General features: G+C 34.5%; 1 protein-coding gene across 1 annotated transcript in view; it reads left to right on the forward strand.

Moving 5' to 3' along the window:
* Nucleotides 1–19: 19 nt before the first annotated feature.
* REL (REL proto-oncogene, NF-kB subunit) overlaps nt 20–18,697 on the forward strand; it is a gene marked incomplete at its 3' end in the record, with an annotated part of 39,677 nt that continues 20,999 nt past the window's right edge. Inside the window, exons 1-4 of the mRNA XM_019635909.1 lie at nt 20–373; nt 10,193–10,335; nt 12,297–12,445; nt 17,525–17,616. Coding sequence (XP_019491454.1) covers nt 364–373; nt 10,193–10,335; nt 12,297–12,445; nt 17,525–17,616 — 394 coding nt within the window. The remainder of the gene's footprint in view (nt 374–10,192; nt 10,336–12,296; nt 12,446–17,524; nt 17,617–18,697) is intronic.

Below are 18,697 nucleotides of genomic sequence, written 5' to 3' on the forward strand. Positions count from 1 at the left end.
CCCTCCGCCCCCGGAGAAGGCGGCGGTGAGGAGCCGACGTCAGCTGCGGGAAATCCCCCTCCCGCCAGGCGCGGGTCTCTCTGGCCCGGAGGCGCTGGGCTCTCGTCGCGCTACGCCCCCTGCCCTTGGCTCCCGCACCCTGGACGGGCGACGCCGGGTGATACGGAGCGCGAGAATTAAGGAGGTGGGAAGGTGTGAGCCGCAAACCAAAGGAGGGCGGGAAGGAGGAGGAGGCCCCGACGGTGGTCAGGGGGCCAAGGGGTCCCGCCGGCAGAGGACTGACTGGCGGGCTGACTGACAGCGGCGGTCTCCGGTCCAGACGCGCGGAGCGGAGCGGAGCTGGGCGGCGCAGTGAGCGGAGTCATGGCTTCGGGTGAGTGTTCCCGGCGCCACGGGCTGTGCCCAGGCTGGGGGGAACCCGGAGCTCGTCCCGGGGTATTGCTGCTCAGTTTCGGGGGCTCAGTTTTGATTGTGGCGCGTTCTCTCTTTAAAATCGCCTCATTTGGCAAATTGTCAATCTTGTAAAAAGTAAAGGTGGTTCAGGGTTTGCGTACGAAATCAAAGTCACGCTCTGTAATTTGATGTCATTAATAATAGCCGGAACCTTAGAAATTCCCAACAATTTGGTTTTAGGATTAGGGAAGTAATGAGAATCTAAATGGAGGACTAAGGGTTCGTGTATTTTAAAAATTGAGTTATATTGAAATGGTGGTTTTATGTTTTACAACAGGAATGAGGAACCTTCAGACCTCTGAGAAGCTCTGAGTTTTTTGGTTTAATTTCATCAAGTGCCAAGACGGTTGTACAAAATGTGTGGCTTTAAAAGTCACCGGTGGTGTTTTAACAGGTCTTTAAGTGGAAATGTTGCTTTAAGACAGTGGATAGTTTTTACTGTACAGTGCATACGTTCTAGTTTACGGAGCAGAAGTCGTGTTGCTTTGGTTTGGGTGGTTTGTTTTTTTTCTCTCCTTTGTTGGAAAGAAGGGGAAAAGAGGATTTTTAGAATACCTGTGCATCAAAATATGGGTAGGGATTAAAAGAACTTCCTATCACTTGTGTAAATATTTATTTTCAGTTAATAAATGAGTGAATCTCTTGCTTTTGGGGGAAATGAGTTTACCAAGAAACAGTTTAGAGGAAAGCGGGTGAGTCTCATATGTACAGCCATGGTTTAGGTCAGCCTGTAACCGAAGGGAAGTAAGTCAAGTAGACTGCGTTCGAGTTGGACCTTTACAGGATTCTGGTCAGGTTCCTCGGGGCGCTTTCCCGGCAGAGGGAGCAGCGTGAGCAAAGGCAGGGAGGCTTACAAGTTACTCCTTAACCTGTACTGAGAGGTTGAAGGGGGGAGCTTATTTATGCTTAACCCGTATCCTCCCAAATCCCTGGTACAGTGACCCTCAGCAGAGGGTTGATGTCTGGCAGAGAAGAGGAAGTAGAAAGCTTAGAGGACGTTTTAAAGGGGTTGAGCAGAACAATGCCATAGCTACTGCTGTAGGCTGAAAAGGAAATTGGGGTAGTTCACACGACATTTGATTTCAGTTTGTCTGTGGTTTTCATGTGAATATACTAGTGGAGTTTAAAATATTTCAACTTTCTCTTTACCCACTTCAGTGACCCCCAAACTTTCAGATAATTCATAAATTCAAAGCCCGTTTAGATTAAAAGTGCAAAGTTGACTTGAAATATTTGGTTAATTTATTAGTTATCAGAAAGAGATTTTGTATGAAAGTAGTACAGAATAGCGAATATTATAAGTTAAAAAAAAAAAAGACCAGCCTGCTGGCAATTTAAGCAAACTTTATTAATATATGGAATGAATGTAATACTTCCAATTCTTTCAAAAGAGAGAAAAGAACCATTTATATAGAGTATTGTAAGCCGTACATCATTTAAAAATGTGATACAATTTAAACTTGTTTAATGACACTATATTTTTGTGCTGTTGTGAGGACTGATTCCCTAAATTGAAGGGGGGAAAATTAAGGAATGGAAAGTTGTAATCATAACATGTTATTTAAATTATAATTCAGTTGTTTGAAAACTGCTAAGCAAATTTTTAAAAAGAAGTCTGGGTGTACTTTCCTTAATTAGTTTTAAAGACCGCTTAGAGGAAGAGTCACTAAATTATCAACCCCCATCGTGTTTTGAAACAGTAATTTAACTGAAAGAATCACAGCAAAAAAATGTGCTAAATTAGTTTATCATTATCTAGTTTAGATTCAGTTTGTAGTAAGGTAGTATTAAAACCTCAAAAAGTATTTTTATTGATTACCAAGATTTTAAGACCATTTCTTCATTTCTCCCCGGATGTCATATGTAAATAGGTGTGCGTAGTTGAATATGTGATCTGTATAACGTAAAAAGTAACATTATAATCTCATAAGCAAATTTATAAGTACCATGAGTAACTGGGACTTTGATATATATATATATATAATTCTAAATTTTGTTCAGGTAAATTATCAGATTATTTAGGATTTCACAGTTTAGGTTCTATTAAGCTGTCTTTATTGCTTTTTAAAAATTACACCTTGATTTCAGTCTTTTGACATGATTACTTAAAATAGGCATTGTGAAGACAAATGTACCCGAGACCCATCTAGGGTATGCATAGTTAAGCAGTCATTTCTCTTGTATATTTTAAGTAAAATTAGCTCTTTTATATCTGAATTTAAAGCTTCTCATTGTTCCAGTAAAAAGTGTAAAATGTTCTTGTGTGCACATAGCTCTATTTACTAATACATAGTAATGTCTTTGGTAAAATATGTTTTAAAATTTAGGTAATTTTTATTCCTAGCTTTCTTTAGTATAGTTCTGCTTTGTCAGATAGTAGGAAGTACAACGAAGAAATTGTTTTTATAAACCACACACTACTTACCAACTCTTTGTCTCCAGTATGAATTTCAAGAGAACTATTCTATTTCCCTTGAGTAAGGGGGGGAAAAGTGAATGTAAGTATAATGCAACTTCAATCTTTAATGATAGAGCTGGAAGCTGGAATTGATAGCTAAAGCAAATGACTTCTTTTTTTAAGTAAAAGACTACACATGTAAACATGAAGGCTGTTTCGGAAATGCAATACATGAAAATGTAAATATAACAGTGGTATAAAGGATTCAAGGTGATATATGATAGAGTGAAGGGAGTGAATGAAATCACTAGTGAGGAATCAGATGATGATTCATAATTGGGAACACCTGTGGTGTGTGTAGGCTCTCAAATACAATTTAAGGGACTCAGCATTTCCTTTTGTTCCATCTTTCTCTCATCTGGGTTCTCTGCAAGTGATTGTGTTTGTAGGCACATGACCCAAATAGTTTCATGAGATGTACTAAAAAAAATTGTTTAATTCATATTTAAATGGGCATCCTGTAATATTTATTTTTAAATCTGGCAATCTTAATTAAGACAGATGATTTGGCCCTGCCATCTATATTTAATTTAGTTAAATATCTGAAAAATCCAGGACAGATTTTAAATATTTCTCTTCTTTTTCACCCTGGAAGTTAAAATTTTTCAGCACTTTTTTTTTCTTTTTTTTTTTTTACCCCCACAGCAATGGAATCTTTAGCAGTAGAATTTCTGTTGCCAAAATCTTTCACATCTTTTATTTACTACCTTGTGATGTATGTATGTGACTGTATACATCAGCCAAATACTCATCTGAAAATTCCCTTACTTGATTTTTAAGACCCAGTTTAGAGTCAGACTTGATATATTGGAATAAACCTGGACTTTAAAATCCCATGATGGACCTGGGTTTGTTTTTATTCTAGTTCTGCCACCCAGTGATATAAAAATGGGACTACTGCAGTGTCTTGTGAGGAACAAATGCTATAATGCATGTCTATGTTAGTTTTCTCTTGTAGTGGAATACTTTCGGGACTCAAACATCTAGGAAACAGGAACTACTAGAATCACTTGGCACTTACTATTTAAATACCCTGATGATTCTAGAATTTTACAAAACCCTAAAGCCTATATGAATAGACTAGATCAGATGCTAGAAAGAAAATAAAATTTTCAAGAATATATAAGAAAAGAATGCCCATTTACTTTTAAACAATTTGTAACGGTTTTGTGTATATTTCAAATAGTGGAATAGAATTTGATGGTGATATTTAGATGCAGTTATTTTTTTCTCCTTTGTCCACTTACTTAAATGATAGTAAACATTCTGAAAAAAAAGTAAATAAAAAAATTGCTTAGTAGATAAACCATATGTCCTTTTGCTAACTTGACTGATGTAACGTATCCTCCATTTGATTTCTTTTGTACCTTTTGTGTTTGCCTTTTTCCATCCTTATGGGAATAGGTTTAAATTTTCTTTGCCCCTTTGTTAATTACATGCAATTCTAGCTATGTAAGAAGCAATAACTATAAATTTTTATCATAATTAAGAAAAAATAGAAAAACTCATCTGTGTCTTAAGGTAAAGAAGATCATCACCATGATTCAGTTGGTTTCCTAGGTTTAAGGAAAGAATAGATCTTATTTTCTTTTTTCTCCAAAGTGAGTAGAGGTGATATTTGGAAAAGTATGTATTAGCAGCTTTTGCTCCTTTGGGTCTTAGGTAGTCTGTTATCAAGTTCTGTGAGGGAGATGCAGTCTCTACTCATTCTCAACTGTGGTATTGACACATTGGCCTGTTATAATCATTTGTGTGCTGTATTTTAAGAATTGGTTTTGATGATATTAAAAATATTAATTTTGCAAACAATTTACTTTTTAAATAAATCAGAGTGTTTCAAGGTTATCCCTATAGTAATTGTTTGCCCCCCTTGCTTGCATTTGGATAAGCTCTTTAGAGTGGGAGAGAAAAAGTAGTCAGAATTCCTCTGCTTAGAGTTTATCCATCACGCAGCCCATACTTGTATGTGAATTTTTGGATTGCTTCTCTAGATTTGTGCATCATTGTTTCCACTTCTTTATGTTTTAGGACAATCGTTCTTAATCAGGAGTGATTAGAATTGCATGGAAGGCTTTTTCAGAAACATGTCTGTGCTTTAGATAAAAGATTTCTGTTTCTATGCAGCAGATTTCAGGTGGGGTCAGGCAATGTATGTTTTGAAAAAACTACCTAGGTGATTCTGATATACAACCGCAGTAGGAACTCTGTCTGTTCCAGGAATTTCATTGGATCTAAATACTTACTTGCCTATGCCAAGATGCGTATCTTCTTAAACTAAGTTGCATTTATTTTAGGTTATTTGCTGTATGTTATTGTGACTTTACCCCCAGTTGCTTTTGCACTTGTTGTTGTTTGAATTGACACCGTGGGACCGCAGCTGTCATATTTGCTAATGTCATTCGTAATTTTTTTTACTTATAACTTCATATAATTTTGAACTTTAGTGTTATCATCTGTAAAGTGGGATAATAATTCCTGTTCTGTTTTTATGAAGATTAAAGTTAAGAGGATCAAATGAGAAATGATAAAGTGCTTTAAAACAGTGTTATACTCTAATTAACATTTTTTTTTACTTTATAATTAATGCTGGTTCCCAATTCTAGCTAGAAGGTTTTAGTTTATAATGTGTCTATTTCTGACAATTGATTCATTTTTAACTTTTATTTCCATGTAATTTCTTATTTTTTTCTTAAAAACTCATACTTTGTTACATAGGCTCTGTGTTTTAAAATAGTACTTTTTCGTGTAAGTACAAATAAATACAAATATATCTTGCAAATGTTTTGGCTATATTTCAAATGTTGCTCTGGTCTGAATTGGCTTTTTACAATACTGTTCAAAAGGTAGGGAACAATCCAGCTTTGCATAGTATTAAAGAAAAGTGTAGTAATTAAGTTGTTTAGAATCAATTTTGGAGACTTTTCAATGCTTTTCAAACTGTAGTGATTTAAGACAGTCTTAGTTAAGAGTACTCATTTTTCCTACAAGTCCCTGATTTATATTGTACCTTCTTCCACTCCATAGATGACTACATTTCAGCACTTTTTATCTTCAGGAAGAATTGTACTTCAAAACAGCACTAAGGAAGGAAGTAACTGGGACATTGTACTGATACATGATATAAATGATTTATTGCTGTGAAGTTTTTAAAAAACATAAATATGGATAAAGGAATCAGAATATGGATGTGTATGAGGAATATGAAGATGTAGCAGTTCTAGTACCTACAAAGCATTGTTTTTTTTCCGTAGTGGTGGAATCTGATAAGGAAAATCTGATTAATCATGAATGTATTTCTTCATTGTTTGCATCTTAAACAAATAAAACAGTCTTTAGATTTTTAGTCATTTGTTCAGCAGATATTTACTGAATATTTGTGTGCAAGGCACTGATGAGCAGAACAATTCCTGCCTTCAAGTTGCTTGAAGAAATAACACAAGTAACTTTTTTTTAAGAAGAGTGAGTTTTCCCTAAATTTTAGTTATTCGGAATAAGTGCCATAAACAAAATGCTATAGTAGTTTAGAGGAGGGGGAAGATTATTTCTAGCTGGGGGAATGTAGACTATTACATAAACTCTGTTACTTGGTTGTTAGTAAGACTTTTTACCAAAAAAGAGCTTCTACAATAGAAAGAACAGATTTCAAGGGTTTTAAAAGTACTTGATGTTGTATAATTAATATTTACATTTTTATAATTTAAAAGTCTTTCAAAATATCTTATTTAATCTTTCAACAACTGTTTTTCTGTTCTTTTGTCTAAAGACTTTTTTCATAAACACACTTTCTAGTTTAAGGAAGTGTTGTGTAACCAATGAAATTATTTGAATTCTCACTATGAGCCTAGCACTTTTATTCACACTCACTCCTCCCCCAAAAGTTAGCCACTTACCATTAATGATGTCATTCTATATCAACTTCCCACCAAGACACCTTTAAAAAAGTAGTGGGCAGGGATTTATTTGACCTTTAGTTCAACCACATAAATGATTTAAGATATTACTTAAAAAGTACTGTGGAGTGTTTTGAGCTATTGAGAAGAAAATGTACTTTCTTTTAAATATTCCTACAAGGATGTATAAGCATGTGACATATTTGAAACTGAAATGTGAATTTGAATTATTTGAAATATCCAAGGATATATAAGGATGTGAAGTTATGAAATACTCATCTGCATGTCTTAGGTTTTCAGTAAAATTGAAATGAGTATTATTAACTTGATTAAAGTCAGTTTTTACTGGTCTTTGTCTTTTGAATAAATAAGTAGTAGATTGAATCACAAGGAATCTGAACCAAACAGAATAAAATTAAAGGTAGCAGTAATTCTTTACTCAGTAACCCAAAATAGAAACTATGGAGCCATCAATGATTCTTTCTCTTAACCCTAAGTCAATCACCAAGTACTGTCATTTTATCTTTTAAATAGTCATTCATTCCTATTATTGCTACCATATTTCCAAATACCCTGATCATTACTCACAGTGTTGTAACAGCCTCTAAACTGATCACCTTACTTTCTCTTTTCAATCTGTCCATTGCCACCAGAGTTCTTACTCTAAAATTCCAACCTGATCATGTGATTGATTCTCCTGCATATGACCATTTCTTGATTCTCTGTGACTCATAGAATGAAATCCAAATTCTCAAATGTACTCTGGTCTTTGGCTCTCTTTCTAAGGGTGGAAATGTACTTCACTTCCACTGGGGGCTATATTGATGATTCTTAAACTCTTCTCTTCCATTGGGGCTATTAGTGTCTATATTGCTACACCTTTGGTCACTCACTGTTCCCTTTCCCTAGAATGCCCATGTCTCCCCTCTCCTTCCTCCCTCCCCACCCTTTTGTTTCATTACCTCTTTTTTTTTTTTAAATATGGAACGCTTCACGAATTTGTGTGTCATCCTTGTGCAGAGGCCATGCTAATTTTCTCTATCGTTCCAATTTTAGTATATGTGCTGCTGAAGTGAGCACAACCTCTTTTTTTTCTTTGATTTATAGTTAGGTATTCCTGACTCTTTTACTTTTATTATCATTGTATGTAGAATTTTGTTAACATAAACAAAATTTTGTCCATCTCTTTTTTTTTTTTTTGAGAACAAAAATGTGCTGTTTAAGGAAAAAATACTGGTTCTTTAAGAAAAATTATGGATGCTTGAACCTTAAGTTAGAATGAAAAGAAAATATTTAATTATGATTTGAATTAATCACTTAGTTACCAGGTACAAGATAAGAAGTAAGAGAGTAGAAGCAGAACTTATGTATTTTTAACAACTCAAATTAGTTATAAATTTGTTATATAATTTTCAGTAGAAGATGAACATAATCATACTCAGGATAAATTTTTTTTTTGAAAATTGGGCTGGTTAAATAACAATAAAAAGAAGAAAAAAAAAAGAAACAACTACTTGAGTTGGAGCTGACAGTTCCTGGAAAAACACTCTGTTCTCCAATTTAAAAAAAAAAAAGTGAACAGAGCCTAAGGAACCTGTGGACACCTTCAAAAGGACCAACATATGCATTATAGAAATTGCAGAAGGAGAGAGAGAGAAAGGGGCAGAAAGAATATTTTAAGAAATAATGAGCAAAAACTTCTGAAAATTGATAAAAGACATGAGTCTGTAAATCCAAGGTCAATGTCCATCTCTTTTATACTCTAATAATTTGTACTGTTTGCCTCACTGTTCTGTAAAATTCTTGAAAGAGCAGTTGTAATACCATCATGGTATCACTGTAAATCACTGTTTTCCAAAAAGCTTCTGAAATAATAAACATGATGTATTATTTATCACATGCATGATATTTGGTAAAAACACATTACTTATAATCCATTGTACAACCCAATGACGTAATACTGTTATTATTATCCCCATTTTATAGAAGCAGAGATTTAATAACGTTTCAAATGTTTTCATTGTTCAGATTTGGCTGTGTAGAATTCAAAAGGCCTCTTTCCCATGCTGCACTGATAAGACCCACTGTGTTACCCTTTCTGAAAATTTGTTTGCATTCATTCTATCAGGATAAGCCTATAGTAAAAAAAATGGGTATTTAATTGTGGCAATTTAGAAATCACTTGTGGCAATTTAGAAATCACTAAACTGATTGAGGGAGATTTTTTTCGAAGAAAGTTATCTTCACATCCCTGAAATAAAGACATTGCTAAGCACCCTATTTATAAGCACACTTGAGTGTCTTTATTGAACTTTTGTTTGCATGATTTGGATAAGAAGGGGTAAAAGTGTATATGTTTTAGACAGCTTTATTGACATATAATAATGTACAGTGAATTGCACGTGTTTAAAGTATGCAACTTGATAAGTTTTGACATGTATACAACCTTGAAATCATCACCACAATCAAGATAATTAACATCTCTCATCCCCCAGAGTTTCCCCATCCACTTCACACCCATGTTCGTAGGCAACCAGTGACCTGCTTTCTTTCATTAGAGATTAGTGTACATATTCTAGAGTTTTATATATAACGATTCATACAGTATGTGCTCTTTTGGTCTGGCATCTTTCACCCAGCATAATTATTTTGAGATTCATCCATGTTGTGTGTGTCGGTAGTTCATTCTAAAGGTGCATATTTTGAATTGTATTTGTTATAGAAAGTAAATAATTATTTTCTTTCCCTCTGTTGTGTCTTATACTTTAGAAAAGGTTTAGATGGGACTCACTGAAAAGTTTGTTGAGCCTTAAGTCCCATCTGGAACTTGGTTTGATGTACTATATATAAATCCATTAACATTCCAATGGAGATATAAAAATTTTATATATCCTTCTGCAAGGATTTAAGTGCATTTCCACTTTCAATGAGTAGCCTTTTAGTCCACTGTTAAGAGTCTAATTTAAAATCAAGCAGTTAAACTCACTTTTGGAGTATAATACTGTACTTCTGAAGATTTTCTTCTTGACCCTCCTTGGGGAATCTTGAGGGAGACCCTTTGCTTGGTCTCATATGAAAAGTGGATATCTCTGAAGTGGCTCTCAGAACTTCACACTGGTATTAGCTATTGATATTAAGTGATAAAGTGCTAACCAATAAATATGATTTGGATGATTTGTGTTAACACGGTATAGGAGCACAGTATAGGAGCTCGGTATAGGGAAAAAAAAGGTGTCTTTACTACCCAACCTTGGATAATTACATTTCAACCTTGCTATTTAATGTTGGGAGGGAAAATCTTTTAGTCTGCTGTTTTGAAAAAAAAAAAAAAAGGTTAAAATCCATTATTATTGCTATCCAAATCTCACTCTCACCTTTTTTATAATTTCAGGTGGGTATAACCCCTACATAGAGATAATTGAGCAACCCAGGCAGAGGGGAATGCGTTTTAGATATAAATGTGAAGGGCGATCCGCAGGCAGCATTCCAGGGGAGCACAGCACAGACAACAACCGAACGTACCCATCTATCCAGGTAATAGACCTTTCTTCTCCTCTGTGTTAGTTGCTTAAATATTTTATGTGCAGCAGTCACATTAAAGACCCAGTTTTTTCACAGTCATTTCTGTGGTCTTTTCTTCTTAACTGATAGATGTCTAGGGACATTTCCTAACGATAGTATGGATTTTTCATTCCTGCATATAGTTATACATTATTTGTATGTTAATCTAAGAGTGATTCACAGGTCTTAGTGTACATTGGCAGCTTTTAGGTAATGATTCCTGTCATGGAACACAGAGTTAACGAAGAAAAAGCATTCTGTCCTTAAAGCAGTGAGCAGAATTGTTCTGTAGATTAAAAACATGGATCTGAGAGCTCAATTAGAATTCTTCTTATAATCACTTGGCTAATCTAGGGTCTATGGGAAAGGAGAAGGAACATTTTTGCCTCCTTTTTTCTTTACCTTTATTGCCTACCCCTGAGATCCTCGATTGCATTGACTGATTTGAAATATAGTTACTTTTTAAGTATAGTTTTTTCATGTTAGCCTAAGCTTTGAAAGTAGTTTTTGATCCAAAATGACTTTGGTAATATACTAAATATTTATAAAATATACTATGTTTATATTTTATATTTACATACTATATTTCATTTGATTTTTAATGAATTTTTTTATCCTCTAAATGTAATTAAAAACCTTAATGGTAGAATGGGTTTTGAAAAGTGTTATTTCATCTTTCATTAACAGATCTTAATTCACTGGTTTATAACTAGATTATTTACAAAGTTTATTGAATTTAAGGGAGTTGAAACAAAATGCTAAATTACAGAATAAAGCAGTAAATTATAGAATAAGGCAATATTATAAAATAAGACAATGGCAAATTATTGAGTCCCAGGTTCCCAATTTTTACCACATTTTTGGAAAGTAGTATGGATTTGAGTTATCTAAGTCCCTTTTATTTAAATGTTAAAATGAGAGAGATGCTAATAAAAGGTAAATAAGAAAACACTACTCTTCTAATCTTTTAAGAGCAATGTTTAACTGTTCTCCATAATTCAGCTTATTCTGTCCATTCTCTGAAATATTTCTAAAATCTGTAGCCTTACCATTCCAGTAAGTCCTAAACACTTTATAGCTTGAGCTCTACATCAGCCTATCTTACAGTTTTAAATGGTTACCCTATTTTTTATTCAGAAAGGCAATAAATACTTCCTGGTTACTGTTCAAATTAAGTTTAAATTCAAAATTACGGATTTTAGTGCCCTCTTACCTGTAAAGCTACCCAGTCTTACTTAACTACCTTGCCCCCTTGTCCTGCGCAGCTTTTTATATTCCCTACTTTGTGCTTGCAAATTAGCTTCCAAACTAAACATTAGTTCCTCCTCATCCTCAGAATGTCCTTTCTTTCCCATGCTTAAATCTTTAATCTCAGTGTTCTAGATACACTTACTGTGGGACAACTTAATTTTTTGAAAGTCAACTTGATTTATTGCCTATTATACAGTGAACACTTGGGATATGCTTACTGATTAACATATTTTTGTGAAATGAAATGTCACATATTAAGTAAAATGATGGTATGTATTGGTGTGCTGTCATTTCCAGGATGGCTTAAATATATACTTTGAAAGAATGTTTATGGTATAATAGTGAATCTAAGAGCATGGCATTCAGTGACTTAACATCTAAGTATTTCCTCATTCTCTGTGATAACATTTTGGTATAATTTTACTTGTTTTTAAAAGGAAAATAATCATAATCAGATGATATAACCAATTGAAATTAGGGCAGAAAATCATATGCCAAGGAACTGAAAGGTAAATTCTTTCCTACTGTTATTCTTTGGAAAGTTTCATCCAAACTGTAGTGGCCAGACAATAGGACTTTATTTACCCAGTGATAACTACATTATATAAATTGAACTCTAATTTAGATCAGTTCTTCATAAAAAATATTTATGGATCATCTATTTAATTCCCCCCCCTTTTCAGATTATGAACTATTATGGAAAAGGAAAAGTGAGAATTACATTAGTAACAAAGAACGACCCATATAAACCTCATCCTCATGATTTAGTAGGAAAAGACTGCAGAGATGGCTACTACGAAGCAGAATTTGGACAAGAACGCAGGCCTTTATTGTAAGTATACAGTCACAGACAGCTTCAGGAATAGGATAAACATAGGATGCTCTGTTTCCTAACTGTGTACATCTGTTATTTTATTTTTTTTTTAAGATTTTATTGGGGAATTGGGAGAGGGGAACAGCGTTGGGGAATCGGGGAAGGGGAACAGACAAGTTGCTGTCCTTTTGTTCTTCAGTCTAATGGTGGAGGACGTCACTTCACTGGCCCATGTTGGTATTGTCATTGTGCTCTTCCTGGCTGAGGCAGTCGCTCACCGGCCATTGGACAGCCACTTACGGCCGCTCACAGAGGCTCACGGCCACTCACGATAGCTTACGGCAGCTCACTAAAGCTTACGCCAGCTGCCGGCCAGCCCCACTGCAGCCTACGCTGTCGCTGGCGACTCAGGGCAGCCCAGCTCCAGGTTGAGCTGTTGTTCACCATCTTAGCTGTAGAGGGCAGCGTCACTGGCCCTCATGTGGGATCAGAACTGAGGCCCTGCTGCTCAGAGCTGGCGTCTCAAGCCAACTCCTAACCAACACGCCAGTTGGCTGGCCCCATCTGTTATATTTTTTAGCAGAATATACTTAATTTCTCATTCTATTTACTATAAGTGTACATTTAAATTTTCTTCACATTTGCATTAGAAGTACCCTTTTATTCTCCGTTAGTAGACATAGCTTGTAGTATCAGGAATACTTTTTTTATTGTTACCTAAACTAACCATAAATTATTTTATGCTGTGATTTTCTTTTGAACAACTTATGAAAGATTTTCTTTATAAATTTTTACTTAATCTTTTCATTAATAGTTAACTTTAAAATTGCCAGATGTAAGAAAATCAACTGGAATTATTATTTAGAAAAGGGCAGGTTATAAAATTAACATACAATAATAGTTATAAAATTTTAAAAAGTATGTAACACTTACTATTGGTGAGACTTCCAGCAGATGGGTCCATTCATCATGTAGGTGAGAGTAGTTTAATGAAATCTTTCTGGTAGGCACTTTAACAACTACATAGCAAAAGTCTGAAAAAAAACAATGTCTTTTGAACCAGCAATTCTACTTCTAGGAATTTATACCTCAGAAAACAATTATTTAAGCATGTTAAGATGCTTAGCTATGATGATATTCATTGCAGCTCTGTTTGTAATGGCAGAAAATTAGAAGCAATCCAAACAATAAACAAAGGGGGATTAGTTAAATAAACTGGTACATCCATGCAGTGTACTCCTGTGCAGCCTTAAATATAACAGTGCAAATATGTCTTTCTATAGAAAGATATTCACAATATATTAGATAAATAAAATATATTTAAAACAATAATCTTTTTGTTTAAAATAAAATATGTACATACACATGGTACTATATACATACATTATGGTATTGATAGTGTTGTCTCTAGGTGAGTAGATTTGTGGGGTTTCATGGTTATTTTTTTACTTGTGTTTATAACTCATTTTTTGTAATGAACATGTATTGCATTTGGGGAAAAATTAAACTAATTACAACAACAAAAAATAGTAGTCTCCTTATATATTAGTAGTAACCAATTAGAAAATATACTTTAAAATATTCCTCTTACAATAAGAACATAAAACATAAAATATCTAGTAATAAAAACCTGTCAAGAAGTATTTCCTATTTATATTACTTAACCTTCCAACAGTATTTTACACTGTAGACCACTCCTTTCTTGAAGCATTCTGATTCCTTTATTTCTATGAGAACGCCTCTCTTTTTCTACTTTCTGGCTGTTCCTTCTCAATATTAGTTACAGGCAGTTAAATTTTTAGACTACCTTAATCATGTTCAATAATGTCCCAATAGTGCCCTTCATGGCTGTCGTGCCTCTCCCCCCAATCCAGGATTCCATTAAGGATTGCACATTATATTTAGTTGTCATGCTTATTTAGTCTCCTTTAATTTAGAACAGTTTCCCAGCCTTTTTTTGGTCTTTCATAACATTAACATTTTCGAAGAGTATAGGCTATTTGTTTTGAAGATTGTTGTTCAATATGGATTAGTCTGAATGGCTGCTCATGATTATATCCATGTTACCATGAATAACATTTTCATGTTAACATGAAACATTTTGGACAAGAAATCTACTGAGGCAATGCTGTATTGTTCTCAGAGTATCCCTTCAGGAGTCATGTGATACTAGTTTTTTCCATTGGTGATGTTAATTGGATTCTTTGTAAAGAAAAACTTTCCCTCTTTACCCTTCCCCGTTAAAAAAATTACCACTATAGATCCATGGATTTTTATGTTCAGTGTTCACATTATTATTTTTATTTTCAAATTGACCCAAATTTGACCAGTGTAGGCCCCTTCAAACTGTTTCCTGTGTCCTTTTGACATGCTTCATCTTTCTTTGAGCATTTATTTACTTTCTGACACAACAAATTGTTCAAGACTTGTACTTTTCTTGCTCCAGCCCTGAAATAAAAAATCTTTCCTAAGGATCTCTAGAATCCCCTAGTGGGGATTTTACTTAGTCTGATTGCCTTTTTGACCTATTCTTTTAAATATTTCAAAAGAATCGCAAATGGAATATGCCCCAAACCATAACCTTACATGGTCATACCTCTTTCCTCTCAAACTTGGTCTTCCAATACACCGTATCTTAATGGTTGCTATAAAAGCCCCAAACATAGGTGTCATGCTTGACATGCCTCACACATTGAATTCACTACCAGGTACTTCCTAAATAATTCTTGAATCTATCCATTTTTCTAAGTGACCTCCATCACTACCACACTATTACTGCGGAGGTCTAAGTTGTGGGCTGCGAGAACAGCTTTCTGACTGGTCTTCTTGCATCAACTCTTTTTGTGCCTCTTTCTCCCCATAAGACTTCCACTTTAGCCAAAGTGGGCTTTTTAAAAATTTAATTATTTACTCAGAGTGATCTTTTCAAATACAAATCGGATTGTCACATCCCGGCTTAATGCATTTTAATGGCTTTATGTGACTCTTGGAATAAGGACAACATTCCTTATAAAACCCATATGACCCACTTGTATTTTTAGCCATCTGTTATTCTGTGTTCTCCTTGAACTCTATACTCCAGTCACAAAAGCCTTCCTTTAGTTTCCTATGCTCACTGTGCTCTTCTGTAGGGACCTTTGCATGTTCTTCTGCCTGAAGCCTCTTTACTCTCCTCTTCCTGAAGTTCATTTTTGTTCATAGTAAATATCACTTCCTACAAGAAACCTGTCTGCTCTCCCTGAATTGATCAACTCTCTTCCATCATAAGGCTCCCGTGACATCATGAATATCTGCTTTATAAAAGTTGTCATGGTTTCAGTTTAGCATTTTCACGTGCGCGCGCGCGCACGCGCGCACGCGCGCGCGCGTGTGTGTGTGTGTGTGTGTGTGTGTGTGTGATTACTTAATATGTTTATTTGCTTCATTAGACAAAAGGTTAGCAATTTTTTTCTGTAAAGGGCCAGATAGTAAATATTTTAGGCTTTTCAGACCATATGGTCTCTGTTGCAACTTCTCAGCTCTGCTGTTGCAGCATGAAACCACTCGTAGACAGTACATAAACAAATCAGTTTAGCTGTGTTCCAATAAAATTTTGCTTAAAAAAACAGATGATGGGCCATATTTGGTCCATTGATGATATATAGTTGGCCATTCCCTGCACTAGATGGTGAGCTCCATGAGGGGAAGGATTGTATATCCCCATTACTTTCCAGAGTTTTTGGTACATGGTAGGAACCAAAACTTATGACTATGAATGAATGAAGTAATCTTTTGATCCTTGGTTTCCTCATGTCAGAATTTCAAAAATCCCTACTACTAATATTCTATGAATAGCAGTCAAATATGATGATACAGATGAAACAGAATTAGGTAGTGTATAAATATATTAAAATGGAGGATTCTTTAAAATCTTTTGTCAAAGAAAAAGTGAGAACCAAGCTAAGAATCTTTCAAAGAAGTGGAATACTTTTGAGGAAGAGGATTGTGGTTTCAGGGTTTCAAGAAAGGATCTTAAATTCAAGATTTTATTTTTTAATTATTGGAGGCAGAGGAAGGAAATGTCAAAGATATTTTAGGTGCTAACAAAATCACAAGTGTGAATGTGAAGAGTGTAAACATACAACAGCATGAGCATGGAGAGGGGCATACAAGGCAGGCAGCCTCCTGTTACAAAGTGCCTTGTGAAATTTGAACAAATAGTAATGTTATTATAATCAGTTTTGCTTCCTTATTCACACCCACCCAGCTTTAATGATGTCATGGTTTTTCCATGTGGGAACAAGTATGACTAGTGGTGGTAGGGGAGTTCCCCCAACCATCATCTGTACTACACATGCAAATTAGTAATAATTGTAGCTATTGAGAAGTTTTCCATAAATGACATTTTGAAACTTTTGTTAAATATTATTGTTAGTATCAAACATCTTTCTAATTAAAAAAACATTTCAGTGCTCTATGATGATGAAGGATTATTATAACTTCATATTATAGGGCATAAAACATATTCCGTTGCTACTAGCAGTGAGATAAGGGCTCAGAAATCAGATGTCTGTGGAATGGAGTGGGTCAAGTATAAGAGGCCTAGCCGGCACCAGAGCAAACTGGAGAGCCTTACATAAATGGGGCCACAGGTACTCAGCTCCAGCCAGATGTTTCTTTACCAGCCTACTGTTGCCAGACCTTTAAATGTTCAAGTAGCCAGAAATCCAGACGTTTATATGCAGTTACCTGATTTTTAAATGTTGGTAGTTTATGGACTCTGTTTTTTAAAAACAGAGACAAACCTGTGGGCTTCAGTCTGTGGGCATCTTTTTACTACAACTTTTGCTTTACATTATCAAATAGACATTTTTTATTGATTTGATAATGATTTTGCTTGGGAGGTGACTTTTAGCTTTTTGGTGTCACTTTCCTATTACTCTTCATCTATTTGGGTATTGGAAATGTATTTCATGCTTTACTCTCTCTGTCTGACAGTAGGATGACTTTTCAATGCTGGATATACTTGATACTTGCAGTAATCATTAACAAAATCTCATTTATGTGTCCTTGTGTTTAACTATAATGCAGTTTGAAGGTTCTGTGTTTTCGTTCCAGTTTTCAAAACTTGGGTATTCGATGTGTAAAGAAGAAAGAAGTAAAAGAAGCTATTATTTCAAGAATAAAGGCAGGAATCAATCCTTTCAAAGGTAAATATATTTGATATAATTATTTCTATTATTTGGATATTGACTTATTTGTGTGATTTCTATTTGTATCTTAAACCTATGTTTTAAAAACTATCTTAAGTTCTGTGTTCACTTTTCTACTTGTTGACTTATACCTGTATCTGAGGAATGAAGTACAGGTATATTTAAAATCTTTCACAGTAATGAAAAAAAAATTCTCATGCAGACAAGGCTTACTTGTATCAGTGGAGAATGTCATTCTTTTCTGTAAGAAAACCTTCTCAGAAATGTTGTGACTATCTTCGAAAGTGGCCTTCCTTTTGCTACTCCAGCAGACAATATACACGCCTCTTTCTGAATGTTGAACAGGCACTGTGGTTATAAGGTTCATTTAACTCAAGGGCATATTCAACAGAAAAACTTAATCCATTGTGGAAGAACTATGGAAATAGTAGAAGCTATACAAAATATTTTCATGTCATATTTGTGTATATGAATAGATATTTACTATTTAGTGGATTTTGTTGGGGATGGCACTGTCTGTTGTAGCAAATGGCAGTTACAAGCACTGAATATAGTTTTAATAGATAAATGACTACCAAGTTCAATGCTAACATCCTACAGTCCTTGTAAAGTCTTCTGCAATTGCTGAAATATGCATAATTTAGGAATTGAACAACTATAAAACTTCTAAAGAATAAATTTCTTTGCCACATTTAAGACATTCTTATTTTGTAGGTTTGTATTTTTCCTGGATGTATAAAAATAGTTTAAGGGATATGATGATAATTTAAGGAATATGCTTATAGATAAGTACTGTATTTTTATGAACCATAAGGTCTATATCTCTTTTCTCTAGGTCTCTATTTTTCATGTTATTTATTGGGTTGTCGGAAAAGTCATGACATATTTTTTCTTTGTTTTTTGTTGCAAAAATGCATCATTACTTTTCCGACAATCCAATAATATAATGAGGAAAGTAAAAGTTCCCTTCTTCCCTTTCAGTCTTTTTTTTTAATTATTATGTTTCAGGTGTACAAAACAACATAGTGATTAGACATTTATATACTACCTCACAAAGTGATAATCTAAATAAGACTAT

The sequence above is a fragment of the Hipposideros armiger genome, unplaced genomic scaffold, assembly GCF_001890085.2.
Source record: "Hipposideros armiger isolate ML-2016 unplaced genomic scaffold, ASM189008v1 scaffold_2, whole genome shotgun sequence".
In the NCBI taxonomy this organism is placed as follows: Eukaryota; Metazoa; Chordata; class Mammalia; order Chiroptera; family Hipposideridae; genus Hipposideros; species Hipposideros armiger.